We start from the raw sequence: 20,016 nt of genomic DNA, 5'->3' as shown, positions 1-20,016 counted from the left end.
GCCCGTGGGTGTGACAAGCCCGGGGAGGGAACACCCTGAGCAGCCTCAGAGGGCAGGGCGGGTCCTCAGCTGCTCTCTGCTCGGCTCCTGCACGCGCCCACCGCGTCTCGGCCATCCTGCCGACCCCGCAAAAGGGCCGGCGCCGCTGCGAGCTCGCGAAGCCCCCAGCCCTCTGGGCCAGCGCACCCACCCTCGGGCCGACCTCTCAGCGGTACAAATGAGAGCACGCAGGCCTTTCCCGGATCGAAGAGAGGTGGGGACCGCGGACTCCTGGGGACGGGCAAGAGTTCTTAGCCGGGGGCGTTCGCTCCAGCAGGGCGCGGTGGCAGAGAGCACGATGGGGTCCCAAGCCCGCTGACCCCTCACTCTCTGGGCCCCTCCTGCTCCAAGGGGGGTGACAATGGTGACCCCATCATGGGGCGGGCCCGAGGAGTAGGGGAGGGTACACCCCAGGCTGGCTGGCACATAGAACGTCATCTCAGGTGCCCGATCGGGGACTGGCCTGGGGGCTGGTAGTGGCCACATCTTTGGGTTAGAACGAGAGAAAGGCGCACGCAGGGGGTGGAGCGTCTCAGCTGGCGACACCCCTCTCCTCAGTCAGAGACAAGCTCTGTTATGGATCTTGTGGTGTCGAAAGCACAGGCGTCTCGGTAACAAATGCTGAGATCAGGAAATGCCCCGCCTCCCGGGGGGCGGAGCCTAAAGGCCCTGGTCCCTCTGCTGGGCGGGGGAGGATGCTCCGGGCCACCCCCTCCCCCCCCGCACCGCGCGGCCCGTGACCTCGGAGGGCCACAGGGAGGGCGGGGTCTGCACTCGGTGGGGAAGGCTCCTGGGCTGCCTGCGGTGTGGGGGGGCTTACGCTCATTTTCAGGACTGGTCTGGGCAATTAGGACGCCCCGGGGTGGTTGCCCACCTAAGTCGCAGTCTCCTGAGCAGCTTTTTTTTTTGTTTGTAATAGACTTTACTCTTTAGAGCAGTTTTAGGTTCACAGCAAAATTGAGGTGAAGGTACAGAGCCTTCCCACATACCCGTCCCTACACATGCACACACAGCTTCCCCCACTTCAAAAACCCCCAGCTGTCTGTCACGTGTGTTACAGTTCATGGAGCTGCACTGACACATCACATCACCCAGAGTCCACAGGTAACAGTGGGGCTCCCTCTTGGTGCTGCACATTCTGCGGGTTTTGACAGATGTATAACGACGCGTAGCCGCCACTACAGTATCAGACAGAGCAGTGTCACTGCCCTGCACGTCCCCGGTGCTCCACCTGGTAACCCCTCCCTCCCCACCTGCCTGGCAGCCCCTGCTCTTTGTACCCGTCTCCATCCTGCTGCCTTTTCCCAGACTCCTCCCAGTCAGAACCCAGAAAGGGGACTGGTTACCACCCCAGACTCCTGCAGAGAGAGCCAGAGGGGTTTCCCAGTAAGTGGAGGACCCAGGGAGCTGAGCTGGTGGGGGACACCTCCCCTTCCTGCCCCAGGAGCCACCTCCAGGCTGGAAGGCAGAGGCACAGAGCACTGGGAGAGAGGAAGCAGTCGCCACCTTGGGGCTGAGGGCAGGCAGGCAGTGATGACAATGTCAGGATGGCCAGCTCCCACAGATCCTACTGCTGGGATCCTTCTCGGGCTGTGAACTCCCCTGTGAAGACTGAGAAAGGGGCTAGAACGCGTTTCACAAGACCCGCTAAAAGAAAACCTTGTGACAGAGCCTAAACCAGACCCTATAACCCAGGCGAGAAATCTCACAAGTAGTAATATCGTGGAAGCCGTTCTACCGATTGCCATTTCATTTAATGGAATAAAATGAAAATTTAGGTAGACAACATAAACCTGGAGAAAGAAATACAGCTGGGTCACAACTAAGATGTTTTTAGTCAGTTCTATATTTTGGGACAGGCGTTCCAAGCTTTCCAGGGGAGCAGCAGCCGGTGCCATCCTGAGAACAGATGTTGGAGGGCATCCCCAGTCTGGGGCACGAGGTAGAGGGGATGCCGGTCTCCACCCCCAGTGCCCTGTAGGCGGGAATAGGACACAAACAACTCAGAGTCCTGGGCCCCAGGGAGGGCAGCAGTAAGAGCGGCAGGGCCAGCTGAGGGAAGGGGCCCCAGGGCTGTCACAGGATGCTGGCGGGGGTGGTGGTGCTGGTGGTGTTCACCGCCCAGGCAGGATTCCTGGAGAGCCTGCTCAGGAGTGCCCAAGGCCTGCCCTATTACAGCGAGTTAAGATCAATGATGCCGTGAAAATGTGGTAATTTCGGCCAGAGTAAAACTACGCTCCCACCTCTTCTTAATACAGAAATGCCTATGTGTATCAAAGAGTTTAGAACCTAAAAGGGCCTACGTTAGTGTCCTGGGGCTGCTGTGACAAAACACCACAATCCTGAGGGGCTTAAAACAACAGAAATTTATTCTCTCACGGTTCTGGAGGCCAGAAGTTCAAAATCAAGGTGTGAGCAGGGCCGTGCTTCCTCCAAGGGCTCTGGGGGAGCATCTGTTCCATCCTCTCTCCCAGCTCCTGCTGGCTGCTGGCAATCCTTGGTGATCCGTGGCTTTTGAAGCATCACCTTGATCTCTGTCTTCATTCACATGGTGCTCTCCCTGTGTCTGTGTCTGTCTCCAAATTTCCCCTTTTTATAAGGACACCGGTCATGTTGGCTTAGGGTCCTCCCTACTCTAACTTATTCCATCTGCAATGACCGTATTTCTAAATAAGGTCATGTTTTGAGGGACTGGGTGTTAGGACTCAACTTACGAATTTTGGGGGGACAGAATTTAGCCCATATCAGGGCCCGAGCCAAGATCCCATCCTGGGTTTGCAGACTCCTCTGCAGAGAGAGGCCCTGCTCCCTGACGGGCGAGGGCCAGGCAGGAGGCCAGCAGGCCCCATGGTCCTCTCTGGGCCAGAGCACTGCTTGGCTTTCAGCGGTCGTTGTCTTCCTGCTCACAAAGATTCACCCCTTTCCTGTGGGAGGACAGTCCCCCACCCACTGCCACGTGGTTGACATCCACAGGGCAGGGCACGGGGATGCGAGGATCAGGTGCTCACACGGTGTCCTGGCAGCAGCTGTGGGGGCAGCTGGATTTCTGCTCTTCTTGGCTTCCGTGCCTGATAGGGACCCCGCTCTGATCTGGCTCCCAGCGCCCTGGGCTGAGCTGAGGCGGCCCACATGTAACATGAAGGAGAAATCAACACTGTTGTAAGCCACTGAGAGTTGGGGCAGTTGTTACTTTGAGGACGTTGAAATTCAGGATGCCATGTGCTAGCGTGTTTGTAAAAGGGGTCCTGCTGATCAAAGGGCTTGAAATCATTTCATCTTTCCCAAATCCTCCATCTTACAGATGAGAAACCGGAGGCCCCGAGAAGCAATGGTAACCTGGCATCGGAGTCTCCTAGCTCTTCTCTTAGCCAGGCTCCAGAAGGAGGTTAGAACGGATGCTTGGCAATGACTTCATTTCTTAACCCCCATCAGACGCATGCCTGGACTCGCGTCACTGGGCGTGGGGATCTGGTATTCCTGGATCCATGAGGCGTCTCCTGAGAGCCGGAGGGATACAGTTGCCCTCCTGAGGGAAGACTCTGCTGGGTCTGTCAAGCCTCCTTTGTCCCCACCCCATTAAACAAAGGCCAGTCATTGGAGTGACACTCCTGCATGAGGGCAGAGACTGGGTCCCATTCATTACCCCATTGCTAGTGGCAGAAGGTAGGAGGCGCCCAGATTTGTGGGATGAATAAGTTCATGGCCCCACAGGAAGAGCTCAAGGGTCAACTGGAGTTGACCGAGGCAGTCTGCCAAGCCCTCCTAGGAGCTGGCTGTCTGAAACAAGGCTGTGCTTGGTGACAATGGAATGAAGGTTTTCCCTCTGCAGAGCGTCTGGACCACAGGAGTCACACTTAGATCTGATCAAATAATAGCTCCGCCCCTGGGCAAGCAGCGCTTACTTCCCCCAACCCTCTCCTTTCCAGGTAAATCCCTTCATTCCCTTTAGTCATTCCCACTCATCTCTGTCTCCCTGCTCATTCTCTCTTCACTATATAAATACTGGCATAACAATACTGTGTGCCCAGATTTTATACAACGAGGAGAAATTGGTTGGCTGATGACAAACCCAAAACACTCATCATATACAGACTCTTGGATAAGATCACTGCGCCATTCCATGATGCATTTGTCTAGCAAAAACCACATTTATTAAACCTGTGCAACGTTAGCTTGGCTCTTTCGGGATGCAGCCTTCTATCTGTACCTCTGCAGGCCAGCCAGAATATCTGTTCCTCGAATTGTCAGAGTGGTTGATCTGCGTAAAGGAAAGAAAACAATTTTATTTATTCACTAATCTAATCAACAAATATTCGTCGGCTATGAGCAAAGTCATATAAAGAGAATCACTTCCTAGAATGGAATTTGCTCCAACCTACTTTCTCTCGACGTGTTTCGTACTAATATTTGACCCAGGTGTTAATGCAGTTCTAGAACTTTCTGCAATAATGTAAATGTTCTGGAATCGACACTGTCCAATAGAGCCGCCACTAGCCACGTTTAGCAGTTGAGTACTTGAAATGTGCAAGTGTGACCAATGAACTGAATCTTAAATTCTATTTAATTTTAATAAATTTAAATGGAAATGCAAATTTAGCTAGTAGCTTTCGTCCTGGACAGCACAGGTCTACTGTTTAGTTTTCAATTCTCAGAGAGGAGGAGTGTACTGTTTCTCAGGGTAATTGTAAATTCCTTGCTCAGGATGTGTGTTCATACTGATGTGGGATTTAGGCTTCCCTACTTTTTTTTTTTTTTTTTTTTTACAGATAATGGAGTCCCTTAACCTAATGCTTAAAAAGGATAATATGCATCCTAAACTTTGGAATTCTCTTTTTTTATATAACAGCTTTGAGATATAATTCACATACTATAAAACTCACCCATTTAAAGTGTACAATTCCATGGCTTTTAGTATATTCAGAGAGCTATGCAACCCTCACCACAATCAATTTTAGAACATTTTCATCACTGGAACAAGAAACCACAGCCCCACAAGCAGTCATTCTCCTTCCCCCACAGTCCTGGGCAGTCACAAATCTACTTTCTGTCTCTATGGATTTTGTCTATTCTAGAAATTTCATATAAATGGAAATATACAATATGTGGCCTTTTGTGTATGGTTTTCTTCCCTGAGTCTGTTTTCAAGGTTCACCCATGTTGTACATGTATCAGTACTTTCTTTCCTTTTTCTTTTTGCTGAGGAAGATTCGCCCCGAGCTAACATCTGTTGCCTATCTTCTTCTTCTATGTGAGCCACCGCCACAGCATGGCCACTGACAGTCAAGCGGTGTGGGTCCATGCCCGGGAACCAAACCTGGGCCGCTGAAGCAGAGAAGGCTGAACTTAACCACTAGGCTACCAGGGTTGGCCCAGTAGTTTATTTATTTATATGGCTGAATAATATTCCAGTGTATGGCTATACCATATTTTGTATATACATTTTTTATCCATTAATCAGACATTTGAGTTGTTTCCACTTTTTGCCTATTATGAATAATGCTGCTATGCACATTCATGTACAAGTTTTCCTGTGAACATATGTTTTCATTCTCTTGGATATACATTTATGAGTGGAATTGTTTGATCATATGGTAACTGTGTGCCTAACCTTTTCAGGAACTGCCAGGATGTTTCCCAAAACAGCTGTACTATTACATTTCCTGGAGCAGTGTAGGGGGGTTCTCAACCCTCCACATCCTTGTCCAACTTCTCATTATGTCTTTTTCATTATAGCCATCTTAGTGAGTGTGAGGTGGCATCTCATTGTGGCTTTTATTTGCATTTTCCTGATGGCTAATGATGAGAATATTTTCACGTGTTTTTGGCCATCTGTACAACTTCTTTGAAGAAATGTCTATTCAGATCGTTTGCTGACTTTAAAATCGGGTTCTCCTTTTATTATTGAGTGGTAAGAGCTCTTTATATATTCTGGATACAAGTCCTTTATTTGCAAATATTTTCTCCCATTCTGTAGGTTGTCTTTGTGTTTTCTTGATGGTGTCCTTTGAAGCACAAACATTTTAAATTTTGATGAAATGCAAATTTCATCTTTTGTTGTTTATGCTTTTGGTGTCATAGCTAAGAAATCACTGCCTCATCCAAGGTGACAAAGATTTATGCCTATGTTTTCTTCTAAGAGTTTAATAGTTCTAGCTCTTACATTTAATTATTTGGCCCATATTGACTTAATTTCTGTATATGGTGTGAGGTAGGGATCCAAATTCATCCTTTTGCAAGTGAATATGTGGTTGTCTCAGCACTATTGATTCCCCGTTAAATGCTTTTGGCACCCTTGTCGAAAATCAATTGACCCAAAATGTGAGGTTTTATTTCTGGACTCTCAGTTCTACTCCATTGGTCTATATATCTATTGTAGGTGAGCAGATTTGCCACCCCAAAATATGTCTCTTTGGCATAAGGATTATTTTAGGCTGGTTACTGTTTTAGAAACAGCAGATATGGGGGGAGCTCTGAAAACCAAGGAGAAGTTACCCTTTGTAAGAGACATTTACATTTGTAAGGGAAATCCCTATTTGTAAGGGTGTCTCCCTCGCTGTACCAGGAAGAGGAAAACATGTAAATCTCTTGAAACTCCTATCAGTGGAGAAGGCGTGGATCTTAAATATGCAAAACAACCTTACCCTTGTTTACTGTGCTTTTCCTCGTCACCTCCTATAACTGACTCCCCCAACCCCAACATCTTATTTGTGTTTTGTGGGTGATGTTATTTAAAGCGGCGGCTTTGGCCCTTTTGCTGAGTTACCCTGTTTTCCTGGGTCTCTCCCATAAATACATGCTATTAAACTTTTGTTTGATTTTCTCCTGTTAATCTGTCTCACATCAATTTAATTCTTAGGCTAGCCAGAAGAACCTAGAAGTGTAGAAGGAAAATTTCCTTCCCTGACAGTATCTTACACCAGTACCATACCTTCTTGATCACTACAGCTTTGCAGTCAGTTTCGAAATTGGGAAATGTGAATTCTCCAACTTTGTTCTTCTTTTTCAATATTGTTTTCACTATCTGGGTCCATCGAATTTCCATATCAATCTTAGGATTGGCTTGTTAACTTATATAAAAAATGTCAGCTAGGATTCTGATAGGGATTGCATTAAATCTTTACATCAATCTGTACATCAGCTGTTAAGTATCGACCTCTTAACAATATTAAATCTTCCAATCCACAAACATGGAATATCTTTCCATTTTTTAAGTCCTCTTAATTTCTTTCAGCAATGTTTTGCAGTTTGTAGTGTATAAATCTTAACCTCTCCTAGGTTGTTTATTCCTAAGCATTATATTCTTTTTGATGCTATTATACATGGAATTGTTCTCTGAATTCTATTTGTGGATTGTTCATTGCAAGTAAATAGATTTTGTACATTGATCCTTATATCCTGCAAACTTGCTAAACTTCTTTATTAGTTCAGTTTTTTTAGTGGATTCCTAAGGATTTTCTATACACAAAATCATGTCATTTGTGAACAGAGATGGTTTTATTTCTTCCTTTCTAAGGTGAATGGCATCTATGTATTTATTTACCCAATTGCCCTGCTAGAACCTCCTGTATGATGTTGAAAAGGTGGCAAAGATGGACAGCCCTGTCTTGTTCCTGATCTTAGAGGGAAACCCTCCTGTTTTTCACCATTAAATATGACGTCAGCTATGGGTTTTTGCAGATACCCTTTAAAGGGTTAAGGAATTTCCCTTCTAAGTTTGTTGAGTGTTTTTATCATGAAGGGGTACTGAATTGTGTCAGTGTGTTTTCTGTGTCTATTGAGAGAGTGACGCAGTTTTCATCCCTCGTTCTATTAATGTGATGTCTTACACTGATTGATTTTTGGATGTTAAATCAACTTTGTTTTCCTGGGATAAATCTTGCTTGGTTATACATCCCTTCTTAAAACCACCCTTCTGACTTTGGGACTTTGGGGATCATTTACTCATTGTTGTGACTTTGGGGATCATGCAATTGAAGAAAATGTGCTCTATGCCTTCAAGAGGTTACAATCCAGGTGTGAACAGACACACAACACTAAGGCAAAGCACCACATGCCCGTCAAGGAAGACAGTGAGGGCCACGAGCACCCGCAGGCAGGGAAGAAGGCCCAGAAAGGCTTCACAAAAGAAATGGCACCGCGCTTGTAGGGGAGCAGAATTTGTCACCCAAAATACATCTCTTTGGCATCAGGATTATCTTAGCCTGGTTATTTTTTAATAAATAGCAGACATATTAAAAGATAAAAATATCTTTTAAGAAAAAGCAGAGAAGCTCTGAAAACCAAGTAGAAGTTATCATCTGTAAGAAACATTTACATGTATAAGAGAAATCTCTGTTCGTAAGGCTGTTGTCCCCAGGAAGCAGGGGATGACTCAATCTCTAGACATTTATCAATGGAGAAGGCAAGGACTTAAATCTGCATACCAGCCCTACCCTTGTTTACTGTGCTTTTCCTGGCCACCTCCCATAACTGACTCCTCACCTGCCAACATCTTCTTTCATCTTTAGCTAAAGGAGGTATTTAAGGTGATGGCGTCGGCCATTTCAGCGAGTTACTCAGTTTTCTGAGTCTCTCCCATGTAGACAGAAGGTATACATGGTAAACTTTTGTTTGTTTTTCTCCTGTTGATCTGTGTTATGTCAATTTAATTATTAGGCCAGACAAAGAACCTAGAAGGGTGGAAGGGAAATTTTTCCTCCCTGACACGGCGGATCTTGAAGGAGACTTAGGGAAAAGCAAAGGTCCGAGCGTGGGAAAGCTCTGTGATGGGTGGAAGAGGGCAAAGATTGTGGTGGTTTTGCTGGTGTGTTGAGCATATACAAGCATGGAGAGAAGAGTGGGAAGGGATTGGCTGGGCTGGCAGCAAGGGTCTGAGCTCTGGTTCGCCAGGGACCAAGACAAAGACCACACTGGAGGTGATGACAATGATGACCTGTGCTGAGTGCTGGCGATGACTGAGTCCAGGCCCAAATCCAGGTTACCCTCCCTTTAGACTGCCACCTTGTTTATTTCTCAGTTTGTGGGTCTCAGGTCGCTCCTCCCTTATGAAACTAGAACCAGCTTACATTTCAAAATTCAATTCAGTAGTGAGGCCAGGAGAGGCTTCTGAGCATGGAAATGACCCCAGAGCTGTGCCTGGGAAGCTGACTCTGAGAATAGCAGGGTGCGTGGATGTGCACGGTGGCTGGAGAGACCACCGAGGACTTGGGGGCCCTCCCAACACAGCCATACACCGCCCTTAGGGAAATCGACGGGGTGTGAGTATGAATATCTCAAATGTGAAGACAAATGCTTCCTCTGACAGGACTTAACTCAAGCTCTCAGAAGGACTGTGTTGAGGCCCTGGCTACCAGCTCAGGCCTCATCAAGGGTTGAGCAAACATACTTTAGTGCCCTAAACCACAATAGCTCTTGTGAGTCCTGCACAAACTGCTCGCCGTGTTCAGGTCCAGTCCTTGAACTCTCGCTGCAACTGGGACAATAACTTTCAACCAACACATGCAGGCAAGACAGACATTTCCTGCAGTTCCCTTAAAGCCACCGTTTCAAGACACATCGGCTCTCTAAACTCAGTGCAGCGCTTGGAGACCCAGACTCTTCCTCGATTCCGCCCATTCCAGAAACTCTCTTTCTTATCACCAGACATTCTCACATATTGAGATACATGGCGTGACTATTCCCGGTTGAAAACTGATTCGACTTGAACTAGCAAGACTGGCCTATGGGCTATCAAACATTCATTGTGCATCTGCTTAACCATTAAAGAATGAGCTCTCTTCAGATAAGCATGCAGACTTCCCCTCCTACGCCCTATTGATAACACTGCCCGGCTAGTCCCTTTCCCGACATTGACATGACATCGGGGTCATGTTGATCTGCTAATTGGCCGCTGATTACGTCTTTGAGACGTTGAGGTATATGTATCCTGGGCGTGTTTAACGCATGTCCTTTGTTCTAAAAAGATATAAGACCCTACTGAGAGCCATGCTTCTCCAGAACGTTTTCTTCCTTTCTGGAAAAGGCCTTCCCAGGTTATAATCCTCACTCTGGCTCAGGTCAAACTCACCTCTGTCTCTCGTCTACAGAATGGTTATTGGTAATTTTGCGTGGACACTTATAAAGAAAATGGGAGAGGCAGGGCCACTGCTACAGGGCAATTCCAATGTGAATTTGTTTCACGCACCTTAGCTAAACATTAACAGGGAAGCTTCGTTGAGATGTGAACAGTTGAGTTAAAGGGACTCGAGCCTCACTCCTGGCTTTTCTGGTGCATCTGGGGTAACAGTGCCAATTACAATAATAAGGACAGGCGCTGACACGTCGGAGCACTTCCCTATGTGGCCTGACCCTCTCTGTCCCCCGACCAGTGCCCACAGTGGTCCTGCTGCTCGCCACCACTCCTGCTGAGTTAGTGACCTGGGGAGACTGGGAAGGGCAGGGGGGACGGGGTAAGGCATGGGGGAAAGGGCAGCGAAGTTGGAAGATGATGTTAAGGGGAAGTTTGGATGTGCACGTGGGAATGAAGGTCAGGGCTGGGCTGGGGGGAGGGAGAAGGGGAGCTCTGGAAAGGCCCAGATGCTGGGGATTACAGGGCTCCATGCTTGCATCCTGGCTGAGCCCCACGTGTTGCTCTCTCTTAGTCCTCACTGACTCTGTAGGATGGGCACCGTCATTATCCCTTTCTGACAGGAGATGATTCTGTGGCACAGAGAGGTTAACTAATTTTCCCAAAAACCACACAGCTAAGCGCATAAAATCTGGAGATCTGTAAGACACTAGACTAGTGCTCATCATACAAGGAGCAGAGGAGAAGGTGACCCTGTATTACTAAAGAGTCAGCCCGAGGAAAGCCACAGGTCAGCGGGTGCATACCCACCTTGCAGCTGCTGGACCCTGAAGAATTCCCTAGCTTTCATCTCACTGCGCAGAGCAGCAAGCTGAGGCCCAGAGAGGTGAGGTGGCTGTTCAAGATCACACCTGACCCCCTGCAAACCTGACACTGGACATCAGGCCCCTCTCCCAACGGTGCACCTGGCTCACCTCACCCCCATGTGGGCCCAGGTAGTGGTGGCCCAGGGAGCCCCCCACGCAGAGCCAGGCAACACCTCACACGTCAGGACAAGTCTGTGAGGTCTCAACTGTATCCTGGGTGTCCCGACCCAATCATTAGTAACGAGTGGTCTACACTGCGGCCCCGGGTAAATGTTCCTGACAAGTTCTGCAGAGCTGGCTTCCTGGCTGTGAAAGAAATGAGAGGTGCAAGGAGAAAACCTGCTTTTTCAGATGCATGCTAAAATAACCGCGATTTCTGAGCCTCCGAGGGCTACAACGAGGGTGTCAGAGAAGCTCTAGAGCTCCCTTGCGAGCCGGTCACGAGTCATCTGAGTGGTGGCCACAATGAAGTCACACCTCAGCCTCCCCTTCTCCTGCACCCAGGTGGTCCTGCCAACCAGGGGACGCCAGCTGCCCACCTGCTTCTGTTTGCCTTCCTTCCCAGACCCAAAGCCACAGTGGACAGTGCAAGGAGGGGACCGGGACCAAATGTCCTGGTCTGGAGTCAGAGGCAACCTCTTGCACACCTTGGAGACATTGAAATCTCTGCCTCCTCTGAATTTCCAGCTCATAGAAAGGAGGCCCTTCTCCTAAGGAACAGTCGGAGGTCTCGCTCCTTGGCAGGCAGCCACCGCCCCCCCTTTCAGAGCCTGTCGGGTTTCAGCACCGGTTCCTGGAAAGCGGTACTCCGTGACAGAGGCTGCGTGCTCATCCCCAGAGGCCTCAGCCTGCAACTCCTACAACACTTTGCCAACCCTAGTTGGAACTTTCCCAGGAGACTAAGTTAATACGTTAGAACTTCATTCTTTTGATTTTATTTTTCTTGGATAAATAAAGGACATAGTGGGAGGGACTTATAATCAATCATGCAACAAGTTACAGCAACAGCAACAACGAGAGCTCCATTTCGCCAGTTTGTTTGGCATCTGCCCCGTTTTAAGTGCTTCCCGTCACAGGCTTGGTTAATCTCCTTAACCACCTTAACTAGTAAGCACTATTACCATCCCCAGGACAGAGGCAAAGGAAAGAGAGGCTTGGGACAAGGGCTGGCTGCAGCAGGACAGAAGAGCAATACCAATAGCCCACTCAGGATTTTCTACTTATAAACAGATTTGAGAAGTTTGAAACTTTGGTTAAGCACCTGACATAGTGGGAAAGGCTTATGAGCATCTTATGATGGACTCTTTGACTTGTAATGACGGACCGAGCGCTGGCTGCATGGGAGGTGATTTTCCCCAGATTTAGGAACTCGGCGTCTCAGGCACAGACCCTGAGTGGAGAAGCGAGTGGGCCCCGCCTCGCCCTGTGCGGCAGGCACCGTACTGGAGACAGCGGCTCTGACCCACCGGCAACACTGCACATCACAGCGTGCGGAGGACCAACCCTTTGTGGGAAGGGACCTTTAAAAGCCACTCACCTTTTCTCTCTCAATTCCTGCAGGAAGTTCAAAGCCTTTTGCTGTGAGAAATACCCAGCTCGACCTGAATTGCATGTTCCTGACTTCTTTACTTCCAAGAGCTTCTATGGCCTTCTTGGCGTCCTCCTTCAGTCTGGGGACAGAGGGGACAGTGTCTGAACGTCTCATGTGGAGACCCCAGTGTGTTGCACTGTGTCTGTCCCAGAATAGAGGTTTCTAAAGCGACTCATCTCCTCCTCGGGCGAACGGCAGGAGGAAGAGGGCACGTGCTGATTGAGGATGTCAAATTTCTAGTAAAACCTGCGACAACATCCAGGACTCCCTTAGACTCGATTCTGGGTACAGAGTTTTAATTCTCAATTCTGAAAAGCCCCTGCTTCTTGGGGTTCAATCACATCCTCATACTCAGCCAACATAATTTTTGCTCCTTGCTGCACCCCCTGTTTACCAACCACGAAATGAGGTAGAGAAGTTACCGAAAGATGACAGCGAATGTTAAAACTGTCCCTTTCATATTCAGACAAGTCAGTACCAAAAAAAGAAAAAACAAAAAACCTAAAACAATACTGCATTGTAAAAGGGGTACAATTGAGAGGAAGCAAAGGATGGAGGGCAGAAAGGGAAAGGAAAAAATAACAAGTTCAGGTTTTCCTAAACGAGTTAAATCTGAGTGTTTCAGAGTTGTATCAAGGCACTTCAGTCTGGTAAGATGCTCTAGTGAAAACAGGATCTGAGGTCAAACACATGTGGGCAATGCTGTGTTCAGGAGCCGCTTCCTGGAGGTTCACAGTGCAGAGAGGCACTTCGAGGCTCTGGGAAGATTGGCAGTGAAGGCACACATGTTTACTTGGAAGAGCAGACGGGGAGAAACACTGAGCCAGATCACCTGCTCCCTCGTGAAAGCGTTGCACGTGTGTCAGTGCCACACTGGGTTTAGCTTTTCTGGCCAACAACCGTAAAAAGCTAACTGCTTTTCCATCCTAATTACAGTCAGCAGTGGCTCTGTCTTGCTACCTGGAAATATTCCTTAGCTTCTAGTACTTACGTCCTCCACTGGCTAGTCATCTCTTTAGAAGCACAGTCTGTTTTGCTCTGGTCCCCTATTCCTTTTCCTTGAAGAAGCATCTTGCTCCTTGGAGTTTTGTCCTTTCCTAGAGGACGCACTGAGGGGCCAGCTGGGGCCTGGTGTTCTCCACCCAGCTGGCTTCTCTTCCCCACCCCCACTGTGACAAACCTGTCCCCACTCACCTGCTGCTGCCATCATCGTGGGTCACCATAAGGAGCAGGGAATTCGGGGGAGCACTCTGAATAAAATTGGTCATCGGTCCAGAGTTATCTGTTGGGTCGATGCAAATCAGTTTTAGGCTCTTCTCTGTTACCTCAGACTCTTGCCCTTGATGCTGTGCGTCCTCTGCTCGCAGCCTCTGTGTCCGCTCCGACTCTCCACCACGTAACAGTGCTCCGGCTCTTACAGTCGACAGCCACTGGGGCTCCATGGTGGGACCGCGGGAGGTGAGCAGCACGATCAGATCATGAAGATTCCACTAATCAAGCTCAAAACCAGCCACAACATCGGCAGCACAGGTGGAGTTTTCTCTGCAGTTACTCACGAAACCCCAGACCCAAGTGTGAGCACCCTAGAGCAGAGCGGCCCCAGGACACTGATGTGCAGAACGGAGAAGAGAAACACAGAGACACGCAGACCAGATGGGACAGGGGGGTAAGTCTTTGCTAAGAGACCTATCTATGCCTTACAGGAAGAAAATAAAGCTTAATCTCAAACCTCATTGTTTACCGCTGGGGCTGGTTCTTTATACTTATGCTTAAAGTTAACTGCAAAGTAAAAATGGATAGTTCCTATCGAGTGTATCCAGGCATTTGTCATTGCTCTTCTTCAGGATCTTTTTTTTAAAGATTGGCACCTGAGCTAACAACTGTTGCCAATCTTCTTCTTTTTCTGCTTTTTATCCCCAAATCCCCCCAGTACATAGTTGTATATTTTATTTGTGGATCCTTCTAGTTCTGTTTTATGGGACGCCGCCTCAGCATGGACTGATGAGCGGTGCCATGTCCGCGCCCAGGATCTGAGCCTGCGAAACCCTGGGCCGCTGAAGCGGAGCATGCAAACTTAACCACTTGGCCACGGGGCCGGCCCCCTTCTTCAGTATCTTTATAAAGACTTGTTTTCAACAATTCTTGGTGTTAAACAAAAATAAAAAGGGCTGGTATATCCCAACCAACAACTGCATTCAAGATCTAGTGCCCAGAATGGAGAGACCATTGGAGGTGAAGGGGCACCACTGGTTCCAGGAATGCGTGCTCCGAGCCCAGCAGGCATGAACTTGACAGTGATTGTGACAATATTCAAGGCTGGATGCTGATCACATTATTTTATATATATTTGATTTTGAAAAAAGAGGTATTTTCTTTCCCATTATCCAATGAAGGAATAGAAGGAAAAGAGCCAGGACAACTGTGATCAGAGGAAAGATATTTTCTAGTTAATGCCTTCAACCTCTGTTATACGAACTCAATTAGGGACTAAGAGGATTTCTGTCAGACCATTCTAGAATACTCACAGGAGCTTCTGGCAATATTTTTAATAAACAAAATAAGAATGTTTGACATTTTTGTGTTTTCATCTTAACTTATGTTTACAATTCATTTTAAGAGGAAAAAATTTTTCTTACCACCTTCATACATATCAAAATACTGTGTTGCTATCACTTTCCCAGTCGCATCTGAAAACAAAAGAAATGGCTTTTGAAAGAAAGTTTGTTGGGACTCAGGGCACCCTTGTGGCACCGCGGTTCTCAAGATGGCACGTTCCTTCTGTCTCTTCCAGGAGGCATGACTGCTGCGATGGCCCAGCTTGAGGAAAAAAGGCTGCCTTCCTTGGAGGGGTGTTACCAATGTGGGGACAGACAGGGCTTGTCAGCTCTTCTAGAACTTTCTTCCCGTCTGCCTCCAGTTAGACGTGATCCTATGCTTTTTCCTGTCACACCTGCCTCTGCCCGCAGAACCACCAGGGCCCCCACTCAGCCCTTTCTGGTCCCCATTAGGCTTTCCTGCAGGATTATGAGGCTGGGCACGTTTTGTCTCAGGTTTCTACAGCCCTGCTGTCACTGGACTATGCGCTCAGCTCAGGTACTCCATGGGACACCGTTTCCCCAAACCTGCTACTGTTCCTATTGCCTGGGGTCCAGCAGCAATCCCAAAAGAATGTTGCCCCAGGCCTAAGAGGAGGCCAGCTGAGCTTCCCCTGAGGCCTGAGTCGCCTTTTATCACACAGTGGTGACAACTGGCTGGCGGTGTCACCCTCTGCTGGGCCACCAGGAGCGGATGTGAGGTTGTACTCCAGGAAGGCCTGAGGTCCCCCTCTGCGTATCTGGTTTTAACCCTGCCTCCTGCTGCGCCTTTTTTGTTTTTTTAAAAGTCTACTTATAATTGGTTTCAGGGTTTTTTTTTTTTTTTTGTACGTACCACAAATAACCTGTAAAGTGAGGCACTGTAAAAATAATTAAATATATAATTTCAAAATGCATTAAAATATAAACCTACACTAGATTGCATGCAAAAATCCTCGAAAACCCAAGGTATCTTTGAAAATCCAATCGCAGAGCTTTTAGAGAAGTTTTAAAGAAAACACTGAACAACTTACAGTTCACAATGGCAATATTTATTCCTCTTGCAACATTTCTAGTCTTCTCTCCTATGAGCCTGAAATGCAAATATGCATTAGACAAAGAACTCCTTTCTTAGTGGGCAGTGAGGAGCCCTCCCCGCTCTGTAAGATCTTTTCTTGGCAGAGTCACTGCCCGGCCCTCGCTGCTGACCATTCCCTCGCAGGTACGCGCTGGCCTAGACCCAGCTTCCTTCAAAGTCACCCCTACTCGCTCCACACACATCCATCCCCAAGTTTCTATAGACTCAGTCCCGTGGGGAACCTGGAAACTGCATTTAATCTTATACTATAGATAAACAGCCAGGGAGAGGAAAAACTAATATTTGTTCAGCACAGTCTTTTTCCATCTTTCCACTGAAACCTCAGTCCCAGCATAAGCCTTCATTTTTCCATTTTATAAATATGAAGTAGTAAGAGGTGGATCAATAAGAGAAGGATGTAACCCAACTCTGCGATCCACGTCCATAGGTCCTCCCCCTCAGCGCACTGACGGCGGCTTTGCTTGACTCCCGGCCAGCCTTTTGTCCAGCCACAAAATGCAACCCAGTTTATCTCCTTAAGTGGATCTCTTATATTACTTCGTTTAAGTTTTACTTTTTTTTTTAAAGATTGGCACCTGAGCTAACAACTGTTGCCAATCTTTTTTTTTTTTTTCTGCTTTATCTCCCCAACTCCCCCAGTACATAGCTGTATATCTTAGTTGCAGGTCCTTCTAGTTGTGGGATGTGGGACACCGTCTCAGCGTGGCCTGAAGAGCAGTGCCATGTCCGCGCCCAGGATCCGAACCCCGGGCCGCCACAGCGGAGCACACGAACTTAACCACTCGGCCACGGAGTCGGCCCCTAATTTTTACTTTTAAATAGGAAAATATGACATATCAACATCAAGGGGCCTGTGCTCTATAAGCAGGAATAAGACGGACTTTCCTGGAGGTGGTAATTATTGCTGAAGGTCTTGGGACCCTCGTGTCTGTGTGCGTGCACCCTCTGTCCAGTTTTAGAATCAATGATCTGGTAGCTTCATGAAAAGAATCTGGAAGCTTTCCCCGTTTCCCATGCTTTGGAATAGTGAATACAGAGCTGTCATATTCGGCTCTTGACATGTTTACCTAACTCCCCTGTGAGCCTTCTAGGCTAAGTCCTTTATGGAGGAGCAGCTTTTCAAGAATTTTAAAGAATACTCCATAAAAACTTGAAAAGAAGCAAAAAGAAACTTCCACTTATGATAATGGAAAATTGAGTAATCTGAACCTACTCTCCCATAGAGAAAAACAAAACAAAACAAAAATGAACTTTTTTTTAAAAAAAAAGATCGGCTTGAATCTATTAGAGACCTAATAAGGCAGTAAAGAATTCCCGGGCCAAGATTTGGGAGAAGACTAAATTTCAAGGTGGCAAGCCTAGCATATAAAGCTACTTTACCCTAGAAGCATTTGTTAATTCTAGAAAAGTACCATATAAGGTGAGTAGCACTTCTGACAACCATGTGAGGTGAGTGGGACACAAGTTGGAAGCCAGGGCCCACTAAAGGGAGGGTCACGTTAAATCCCCCAATTTTATTTGGGTTGAATCCTAAAAGTGAGAGCAAAGCAGAAAGAAATCAGAGCTTGTATAACTGTAGCCCAGCTTTAAGACAACTGGGTGGGCCAGAAAAACTCAATCCTTAACATTTATTCAGATCATTCTGTATGGCTAATGGCTCCAGGTCCCTGGCAGAAGAAAGCAAATATTCTCAGAAGAAGAAGATAATATCATCTAACATCTCAATTTTTAAAATAATAATTTCTTAAATGCACTGCCTGGTATGCTATCAAATGAACCCTGGTACATGAGGACAGACGCCAAGAGAAATGAGAACCCCTGGAACCAGCAGAAAACATTGGTAACAGTGAGAGATTCACAGGGCTTCCCAATAGTAGAACTAGCTAACAGAGTTTAGAGTAACTATATTTAATATGTCCAAGAAGATGAGAAATAAAACCGAAAGTCTCAAAACTGGAAACCACAAGAAATGATATGGAAATTAGAAAACCACAATAAAGTTCTAAAACTAAAATAATATAATATCTGAAACCAGCAGTTAATGGACGGTTTTAACAGCAGAATATGCACAGTAGAAGAGAGAATTAGTGAACAGGAAAACATTCAGAGGAAAACAGCTCTGTCCACAATGAAGGACAGTGAGATACAAAGATGGAAAATACAAAACAGACTGTAGGCTACAGAGAATATAGTGATAAGGTCTAACATATGCTTCATTAGGAGTCTCAGAAGAACGGGAGCAAGTAAATGGGGCAGAAGATACAATAGCAGAGAATTTCTTCAATGTGATGAAGCACTTCAATACACACATATTTAAGAAGCCCAACAGACTCCAAATAAGATAGAGCTACAACAACAGACACAGCAGGGTACAAGTGTTGAAAGCCAAAGACAAGGAAGAAAGCTTAAAGGAATCAGAGAAGGACAAAAAGGGCAGTTACTTTCACAGAATCAGCTTTTAGATTGTTAGCTGAGAAATGGAAGCCGGAAGACAATGCAGTGGTCTCTTGAATGGGTTGAAAGAAAATTAAGAGCCAGCACAGCCTGGAAAAATATCTTTCAGCAATGAAGATGACATAAAGATATTTCAGAGAAAGATAAACTAAGGGAGTTAACCACCAGCACACCGTAGAGAAGCTTTTGTTCCGTATCTTTTGGTGTCATGAAGCTTATCCATAAGTATTAGTTGTTACTGAGTCTTATGAGTCTGTCTAGAGTATCATTGAAGTTGAGGGTTGTGGTGGTGGCCCCTCCAAACACATTACCCACCTGAAATATATGCACTTGTGCTCCAAGAGACATGAACAGGACTATTCACAGCACCGTTATTCATATCGGCTCCAAACTAGATACGATTCAATGTCACTCAATAGCAGAAGGAATAAATAAGTTGTATATATTTATGCAATGCAGTATTACACAGCAATGCAAGTCAGTGAACGACAGCTACATCCACGACCAAAGATGATTCTCACAACTATAATTTTGAGCAAAAGAAGTCAGACACAAAAGAGCATATGGTTTGAGATTCCATTTATATAAATTTCAAAATAGACAAAGTTAAACAATAGTGTTTTGCAATGCATGGAAATGATCACTATAAAAAACAGAATAAAGGTTACCTTTGGACAATAAGGAAGGGGGGCTGCATTTGGGAAGGGGGACGCAGAAGGCCTGTGGAGCGTTAGTGATAGTCTATTTCTTAGCCTGGATGGTGGTTCACAAGTATTTGCCTTATTATAATTCATTACAAACAACATCTTCACAAGGTTATTCATTGCAGTAGTATTTGTAAGACCAAAATATTTCAAACAGTAAAAACATCTATCAGTGTAGACCTGATGGAATAAACTATGATACATCCAAGCCATAGAATACTATGCACCCATAAAAAGGAATGAGGACAATCTCTATGTATTGATATGTGGTGACCTCTATTATACTGGTAAGGGAAAATAGCAAAGTGCAGAACTGTGTATAAAGGTTGCAGCCTTTTATACAAGAAAGGAGATATATATATATTTCTCTCTCACACATATGCATAAATATACTCACATATATATACATATATATAAAACACCTAGACAAGGATGTATTAATTATATATATATTACACATATAATATATATACACACACATCCAATTTGCTTATTTTTGACCAAAAAATAAACACTGGAAGCATAAATCAGAAATTAATAAAAAATTAATGAAGATGGGAAAAGGGGGTGAGGAGAACAAAGTGGAGGGTATCAGGGAGATTTCTTTGAGTATGATTTTATTTT

General features: G+C 46.3%; 1 protein-coding gene across 2 annotated transcripts in view; it reads right to left on the bottom strand.

Moving 5' to 3' along the window:
• Positions 1–270: 270 nt before the first annotated feature.
• Positions 271–20,016, bottom strand: part of FAM3B (FAM3 metabolism regulating signaling molecule B) — a 42,987-nt gene continuing 23,241 nt past the window's right edge. For both annotated transcript variants that reach the window (XM_014839279.3, XM_044750967.2), the window contains 5 exons: positions 16,170–16,228; positions 15,199–15,249; positions 13,757–13,844; positions 12,509–12,641; positions 271–4,297 (listed from right to left, as the gene is read on the bottom strand). In XM_014839279.3, coding sequence (XP_014694765.2) covers positions 4,208–4,297; positions 12,509–12,641; positions 13,757–13,844; positions 15,199–15,249; positions 16,170–16,228 — 421 coding nt within the window. In that variant the 3' untranslated portion in view covers positions 271–4,207. The remainder of the gene's footprint in view (positions 4,298–12,508; positions 12,642–13,756; positions 13,845–15,198; positions 15,250–16,169; positions 16,229–20,016) is intronic.

The sequence above is a fragment of the Equus asinus genome, chromosome 18 (genome assembly GCF_041296235.1).
Source record: "Equus asinus isolate D_3611 breed Donkey chromosome 18, EquAss-T2T_v2, whole genome shotgun sequence".
NCBI lineage: Eukaryota > Metazoa > Chordata > Mammalia > Perissodactyla > Equidae > Equus > Equus asinus.
Note: the sequence above shows the minus strand (reverse complement) of the source record. Positions and strands in the feature narration are given on the sequence as shown.